Source organism: Pinus tabuliformis, chromosome 4_1 (assembly GCF_031772625.1).
Source record: "Pinus tabuliformis cultivar Carrire ecotype Pingquan chromosome 4_1, CPIR1, whole genome shotgun sequence".
Classification (NCBI taxonomy): Eukaryota; Viridiplantae; Streptophyta; class Pinopsida; order Pinales; family Pinaceae; genus Pinus; species Pinus tabuliformis.
In genome coordinates, this window is record NC_142303.1 from 473,047,477 (window position 1) to 473,056,285 (window position 8,809).

The following is an 8,809-nucleotide window of genomic DNA, read 5'->3' on the forward strand; positions in this document are numbered from 1 at the left end:
CCCTTCTTTCCAGTAGTCTCTTACATGTTCTCGCCCCTCCCTTATCACTTTTTGTTGTATACTTTGCAAGGCTTGTATATTGATCAATTTGTTTCTTTGTTGCCACTCCTCCTCCCAAAATCTAGTAGTACCTCCTCCTCTTATTTCCCAAAAGGCATAATTGTTTATGATATGTTTGCTTTGGCTTGCTAATTCCCAAATTGTGGAACCTTTTTGGTTTTCTTAAACTCTAAGGATGCTTGCCGTTGTTGCGGGCATGTTATATTTCTGGGTCCATATTCTCTTCCATAAGTCGTTTCCTCCCCTCATCCACCTCCACCACACTTTTGCTCCTAGCACTTTGTTCAGCACTTCCGGGTCTCTAAGTCCTAGACCCCCTTCTTCTTTTCTTTTCGTCAAACTTTTCCACGAAACCAATGCCCATTTCCTCTACTGGGACAGCCATGATAGATAGAGGGTAAATAGGTATCACTTGGAGGATTGATTTCAGTAAAACCAATCTGCCTGCTATGTTTAGCGATCTAAAAGACCAGCTTGCAAGTCTATTCTTGAGTTTTTCTATAATTTGCTGCCAGTTTGCCATTCTTGTGGGATTTGTATCTAGCTGATTCCCCAGGTACTTTGTTGGAAGTTCTCCATGCCTGAACCCTAGCGTTCTGGTTAGATGAGCCTTGATTATGTCCGGAGTATTGAAGATGAAGGTACATGATTTCTCTTTATTTATCTCCATACCAGATGCCTCCATAAACAAATCCAGGATTCTTTTAACGCCCCTTACCTCTCTTATTGAGACTTCACAAAAGAGCATGATATCGTCTACAAATCGCTGATGGGTGATGGGCAGATTGTTTCCCCATAACCTTAAGCCTTTAATTTTCCTTTCCCTCAACTCTTTTTTAAAATACCTTCCTGAACCCTCCGCAACCATTATGAATAAGAAAGGGGATATAGGATCCCCCTGCCTTATTCCTCTAGTAGCACTGAAAGTTGACGATGGCACCCCATTTAACATGACTGAAAAAATAGGGGTTGATATCATACTATAAACCCAGTCTATCCATCTGCTGCTAAATCCGAAGGCCCCAAGGACTGCCTTAAGGTATTTCCAGCTTAAGCGATCGTAGGCTTTTGACAGATCTAGCTTTATCATCATTCCTTTCTGTTTTTTCTGTTTTAGAGAATGGATCGTTTCTTGGGTTACTACTAGTCCATCAAGAATTTGTCTTCCCTCCACAAATCCTGTTTGCTTTGGTGAGATTATGCTAGGGAGAATGGGTTTTAATCTTTTTGCTATCAGAGTGGCAATTATTTTGTATATTACATTGCACAGGGCAATTGGTCAGAAGCCCTGGGCAATTTGTGAATTAGCATTTTTAGGGATCAAAGTAAGGAAAGTCGAGTTAAAACCCGGCCATACCTTTTGTTTCATGCGTAATTCCTCTACTGCCTCTAGGATCTCCTGTCCGAGAAAATGCCATCCTACTTGATAAAACTCCACGATGTATCCATCTGGTCCTGGCGCTTTGTTTTTACTCATACCCTTCACAATCTCCTCCACTTCCTATAGAGTAGCTGCCCTCATCAATGCCTTATTTTGTTCTTCTATTATTATTCTAGGGATCTCTTTACAGATAAGGTCTGTAGCTGCTTCTCTGTCTGCTTGTGGTTCTATTAGGATATCTTTATGGTAGCCTACCAATACTTGTTCAATTCCTTCCTATTCAATTATCCTTTCTCCTTCTTCATTTTTAATGGAAAAGATCATGTTCCTTTGCCTATGCTGAATCATAGCTTGGTGGAAAAACTTAGTGTTTCTTTCTCCTTCGCGTAACCAGTTAATCCTGGATTTTTGTTTCCATAGGATCTCCTCTTGTTTCCTCTGCTCTTCAAGTTGGCTTATTATAATTCCTTCTTCTTTACTTCTTTCCTCATTTCTGCCCTTTGTAATAATTTTTTATTGTATCTCTTCCATTTCTTTCTCTAGCTTCTGTTTCTCCTCCATTATATTCCCAAACTCATCCTTATTCCATTTTTTTATTTTCCCTTTGAGTTCTTTGAGTTTTAACTGAAAGGTATGCATCTTCCCTTTTCCTTTTTGTGTACTTTGAGTCCACCATTCCTCTAATTTAGATAAGAACTAAGGGTTCCTGAGCCAAAAGGCCTCAAACCTGAAGGGTTTTTTGCAGGAGTTTTTCTTAATATCTATTTCCAACCTGATCGGCCAATGATCTGAACCCATCGCCGACATTATTTTAGCTTCCACAAATACATCCTGGTTCATTATTTGTTCAGATATAAGGAATCGATCTAATCTAGAAGCTATTTGGTTTCTTCCTCCCCTCCGGTTATTCCATGTGTGGATGTCGTTGATTGTTGGTATATCTACCAGTCTTTGCTCTGTAATCGTCTCATTAAACTCCTCCATACTTTGATCCGGTCTTCTTATGCCAACTTTTTTTTCTTTTGTTGTTCTGATCATATTAAAGTCTCCCCCTACTATCCACGGTATTCCGGGGAGGATCCTTCTAGTTGCTTGCAGGTCCTTGAGGAAATTTTTCCGATCCCTTGGTATGTGTGGTCCGTAGACTCCTGAGATGAGGATCCATTCTGCTGATCCTGTCATTCTGAATAAGCCTGTGAGGATTCTGGGAGAGCTTATCCAGTTTTTAAACAATACCTCCTCAGGGTTCCAGAGGATTGCTAGACCCCCTGCTGTACCATCCGCATCCTGGCCCATTACCTCATATTGTATTTTTTGTTTTTTAATTATTCCTTCTAATTGTTGCGAGCTAATTTTCATCTCTTGGATTATCATTATGCTAGGCTTATCTTTCTTTATCCTTTCCTTTAGATACCTCTGCTTTCCTTTGCTGTTGAGTCCCCTAATGTTCCAACTTGTGACTATCATTTTATAACTTTTTGGATGGTTGTTGAAATACCTCTGATAGAGGTATAACCTTGCCTGAGTTGACCAATATTTCTCCAACCATTTGTATGGTTTCATTCAGTGTCTGTCTGCCTTGCTTCCTACCTCCTTTGCTAGTATTGTCCATTCCTAGGCTGTGGTTTCCTTGCGTTCCTGTTTGATCTATCTGATTTTCTAAAGTGCTGCCTTTCTTCTCCTTGTATTTTTGGAATGTTTCTTTATACAATTGTTTTTGGGCTTCCAGGATGAATCTTTCATCAAGGTTTTTCCAGTCCTGTAACAATCTTCTCATGATTCTTTCCTCCTCATTCCCGCTGTCCTTCTGTGTATCTGTCCCCATCTGGGTTTGCTCTGTTGTCATTTCCATGCTCTCCTCAGTTCCTCCTTCTGCCTTACTATTCTGGTTTAGATCTGGTTCCTTTGTCTCTTTTATAATTTCCATTGGCTCTTCCTCATTGTCATCTTCTCCGTTCTCCTCTTCTTCATTCTCCTCTTCTTCCTCCTGTAGGGCCTGAAATTTATTTTGGCTTTCTACTATTACAGGTTTTACAGGTCGTTGTGTCCTTGTTATTTCCTTTCCTGGCCTTTTTTTCCTATGGACTTCCTGGAAGCCCGTTTCCCCTTCATCTATTCTTTCTGTCCTCCTTTGCTCTTCTTCCTGTTTCCTTGGTATTTCCTCTTCTTTATTCAGTGGGCATTGTTTGAAGAGGTGTCCATATTCATGGCACCTTCTACACCTGAAGGGTATATGCTCATAGTCCATTGGTTGCTGCCATATTTCGTCGTGGTATTCTAGCTCTATATACTCCGGCAGTGGCTCTGCTATATTCATATAGACGCATATCCTTGCATAGGATGTATACTTCCCTCTTTTTGTTGACTCTGCTACCTTGACAAAAGTCCCAATTGTATTACCGATACCTTCCAGGATATCAGGGTCCCAGAACTCCATTGGTAGACCAAATAGTCTAACCCAGATGGGTGCTGCTAGCATCTTTTCGTTGTCCGGGTTATATCTGTCCTCCCAATGCCTCATAAACAGGCCGACATTATTCATGAAATATGGCCCTCCTTCGAAGGTTCTTTCCTTATCCTCCAGGTTTGCAAATATCACTGTAAAGAAACCCTTTGCTCCTAGTTTTAGATCTATATGCCCTTTCGGCTTCCATCTTTGTTGTATCCACTTTGCTAGGTCTCTTTCTGACGGCCAAAAACCTACAAACTTGCATATCAAAGCATGGTCTCTCATATAACATCTGTAGTCTTCAAGTTTATTGTTGGGTATTACATACCTTGGTTTCTTCTATGCCCTGGGTAGACATCTACCCCCAAGCTTTGTTTGCGATCGATTCCCCAGCACTGGCGCGTCTTTGCTATTCTCCTTTGGGTTTATCTGCATCCCGCTCCCACTTGATTCACCTGCCGTCATATTTTTGTAGGAGGGGATCTCTCCCCTCCCCTTCTGTCCTTCCATGGTTTCTTTCAGCCTTGTTTAGCGTTGTTAACCCTCCTCTTCATGTTATGTCTTCGCAAGCCTGATTGCGTGCAGAAGATTTACCCTCCTGCCCTTGTCATCGTCGCTGATTCTCATCCACCTCTGTCTATGTTAACCCTAAGTTTTCAAACCCTTGCTCGTCCTTCCTCGCTCGGCGCTTCCTCCCATTTTCCCCTCCACTTTTTATTTTTTTACATTATTAAATGAATAAAGCAATACCAATTTTTTTTAGTAGTATGGCATATTTTCTTGAAATAATTGATTAAATACAATAATTTTATATAAATAAGATTAAAATCTAAATTAAAAAATTTGAATTATGATGTTGAACAAATTTAAAATATTAAATAAAATAATTTTTATTTTTTATTTTTATTTTTACTTATTGTATAAATATATCTAACCACACATTATAACTATATAATACATATTTCAAATGAAAAATTTTAAACACTTAAATTATAATATATCATTCAAATTTATATATAATTAGTTAATGTGTTTTGCCAACATAACTTCATAATTTAACATAAACTTAACCGTTTATAGAATTGTATTTAACCACAAATTATAACTATATAATACATATTTCAAATAACAATTTCTAAACATTTAAATTATAATATACCATTAAAATTTATATATAATTAATTAAATTTTTTTCCAACATAATTCATGATTTAACATAAAAGTTAAATTTGTTTTTTATCAATAAAATTTATATATAAATGAATTATTTTTTCATTGTTAACATGAGATCATATTTAAAACATAAAATATAAATGTTTAAGTGTGCAACTACTTTAAAAATTGCATACCTTCAACTAGTTTGCAAATTTCTTATCCTTTACATGGGTTCCTCTATTAGTTGTTCTCAATTGTGGTATCGCTTGAAGTTAAATAATGATTTATGCATAAGTAACAAATTTTAGTTATTTAGCTAAATCAAGTTGCGCAATTTAATTTAGTTGGTAATGGAAATATAATGTTTTCCAAAGCACTAATTTTCATCTCCCTATATTATGCTCACATATAGCATAATTTGGAAAAGTAATTGGCCCATTATCCACACATCTTTTCCTTTTCTTGCAAGTAACAAACATCGTAGTGTAATTAGGGGAATTGTATTAAAGGATCATGAACCACATATCCACATACTTGAAATTTAAACACTTTGTATGTGCACTAGATTCACCTTGCACATACCATCACTCTAACCAATTTTCTTTACTAACCATTATAATTAGAGTAATTGAAGCTTATGTTAAATTATGCATATAAACATAATCTCACATGATATAATTAGGAAAGAAATAAGTGGTCCATCATCCACACATAATTTCTTTTCTTGTAAGGAAAAAACATAACATAGTGTAATTAGGGGGATTGTATTAAAGGATCATGAACCACATATCCACATACTTGCAATTCAAACACTTTGTATGTGCACTAGATTCACCTTGCACACACCACCACTACTAACCAATTTGATTTATTAACCATTACAAGTAGAGTAAGTTACTGCTCTTCTCTACAGTGATTCCAACTTTGATACCATGTAGAAATTAATGTGTAGATTCAATATTGCTCATGAAATTTGCTAAATCACAAGTCTTGAAGCTACTCTACTGATCCGTGGAAGTTAATTCACCATCTAAGACAAGAATCATAGACATGAAAAAGGAAACATCACACATGCACAAAGATTTATCTAGGGGAAAACAACTTCTCAAACCCCCTTACTATCTATATTGCATTAATCAGAGAATTGAGAATAAATACAATTCTTGCTCAAGCTTGAGCACACCCTACAACTCTATAGTCTATCCCTCTGCCTGACTGACTAAATCTGGCCCAACACTTAGCTAATTTCAAGCCTTCCCAAGCTCCTATTTCCTTGTGATGTTCCCTTGGGAAATTGCCCCTATTTTTTAGGAATTTCACACCAAGGAATTCTACAATAGCCTTAGGTCAATCTCTAAGTATATGCACCACCTATACACATGGGAATATGCTACAAATTATAGTACACTGCCTTGGAATCTCCATCTCAACTGGGTAACTCAAATTCTCTACATGCAACAATTATTTTGGCCAGTTTGATAAGTTATCTGGTTGATCACTGAGTGTGGTTGAAGTTGCACATCCAAAACTTGACCTCCACTAGTTCTTCTAACATTTAGAACTAGTTAAACTGATAATAACTCAAATTAACTGAAATAGATTGCTACAAATAAGAAATCAATCATGAAGAACTGAACTCAAGTGTCTTAAAATGGAATTTATGAGTTAACTGAGTGACAAGAGCCATGTCACCTCCGTTAACTACCTCCAAGTATTCTGCTGAAATAAAAAATTTGAATTTTAATCTAGTTTGACCAAGGCAAAGTCAAAACTAGATTTTCTTGCTACATTTTCAACACTAGTTACACCCTGCACACACCACCACTACTAACCAATTCACTTTACTAACCATTACAAGTAAAGTAATTTCTTATATTTTACCTTGAAATTTTGCACAAAAACATATGCTCACATAATATAATTAGGAAAGAAGTAAGTGGCCCATCATCCACATATCATTTTTTTCTTGCAAGAAACAAATATCACATAGTTTAATCAAGGGAATTGCAAAGGATCACTGCATATCCACACCAATTCACACTTTGTATGCCCACAATTTCACTTTCACACACATTCACCCCACACATTAAGCTCACTTAAATTTTGTATAAAGGGTATCCTCTTTCTGGAATATTTTTACCTAATTTATTTGAGCTTATATTTTGTTGCACATCCAAAGTGAGGCTAATCCTTTCTAAAAAAAAAACTTAACCTGAACACACTAAATTCCCCACAAGAGCCACAAGATAATTTATAGTTTAGGTTAGGACCCTGGCGATAGGCAACACATAATTCGTCATGGTTATTTTTCATATTGAACCATAGAAAATTGTCTTATGGGGAGCTTAAAATCTTGCATCATCCAGTGACAAATCCAGTACATGGAAAGAAACATGTGAAGGTGTTAATGGTTAGGTGGTAGATTATCACGAACCTTCATGGTGTCTCCGCACACATGGTAGGGATTCTGGGTCCAAAATTTATAACCAAAAGTTGAAATTCATCCATTCCCACTAGAGGCATGAAACTTAGTGGCCAAATCTTATGGAATCTTTCCCTATAGGTTTAGGTGCAGGTGCACTTAGACCTCAGGTGATCTTGGTCAGGCTACGAAAAGCCTCACCAACTCTTTTGGGACGTATCCTTAGTACATTTTGCCACTATAACTCTATCCATACCTTGGTTGGGTTTTTGGTTGCTAGAATCGTCTCCAATGACATTTTTGATGCGGCCCTAATACCCTATTCTAAAATATTCACAAGGCCCAATTACTACAATTTGAGCAAAAGGACGTTAGTTATTTTCAGGAATTTTCTCATACACAAAACCTCAGATAAACCTTTTTTTATTGTTTCACACATTAGAATAAAAGGGGAAATTAACCATTTGTTTTTCACTTTGACTTATTTATGTGATTCATTTGGTTTTCCTAAAGAAAATGTATGTGTTTAGGTATGCTTACAAATGCAACAGTCTCAGGTGTTGTTGATTTCTTTCCTTTCTTAAAAACTAATTTCTTCTCAGAATATAATTCTTGTTATTAGCTACATGTTTCATAGGGATTATATCATCTTAAGGTGCCTCCTACATACAATTCACATAATCATGAAAATTATTTTACCTTTCGTGTACATTTTGAATGCTTTTACCTTTCATCATATTCTGAATCACCCTTTTTGTTGACACATGGACCAATACTTTTACTAAACTTCTCTCTTCTTCAATCCATATTTCCCTGAGCTTGAAACCCTTTTCTTTTCATGTTTCAACATATAACCCTTGGTCCATGTCAACTTCTACTACCTAGTTTCCAAATGTCAACTTGTTTGTGGTTTAACGTTTCCCTAAGGTTCGTGACTAGAACACTAGGGTTTCCAATTCATCTTTATTGCTTGAGGAGGAATTATTTTACCTTTCATCATATTATATATCACCGTTTTTTTTGACAGAGAGAACAATAATATTATTGGTGCGTTCTTCTTTGACTCATCTTTCCCTGACCTCGAAACCCTTTTCTTTTCATGGTTCAACTTAGAACCCTTAGTCCATGTCAACTTCTACTACCTAGTTTCCTACTGTCAAATCATACCTTCCACCTATGGTGATTTATTAAATAAACATGTGTATCTAGATATATTATACACTTGTCTTATGATGATGATTCACTTGTATTTATATTTTGTATTCCACTATGCAGGGATGGAAATTGAGCAGCCACATGGGAGAGAAGATGTGTCCCATCAAGTTAATCACCCATATGATGA

The 8,809-nt window shown here is 36.6% G+C and overlaps 1 protein-coding gene across 1 annotated transcript; it reads right to left on the reverse strand.

Moving 5' to 3' along the window:
- Positions 1 to 2,137: 2,137 nt before the first annotated feature.
- Positions 2,138 to 2,737, reverse strand: LOC149176516 (uncharacterized). Its single transcript, XM_089421499.1, has one exon. It carries the CDS (start codon positions 2,735 to 2,737, stop codon positions 2,138 to 2,140), a length of 600 nt encoding a protein of 199 aa, XP_089277625.1.
- Positions 2,738 to 8,809: the final 6,072 nt, after the last annotated feature.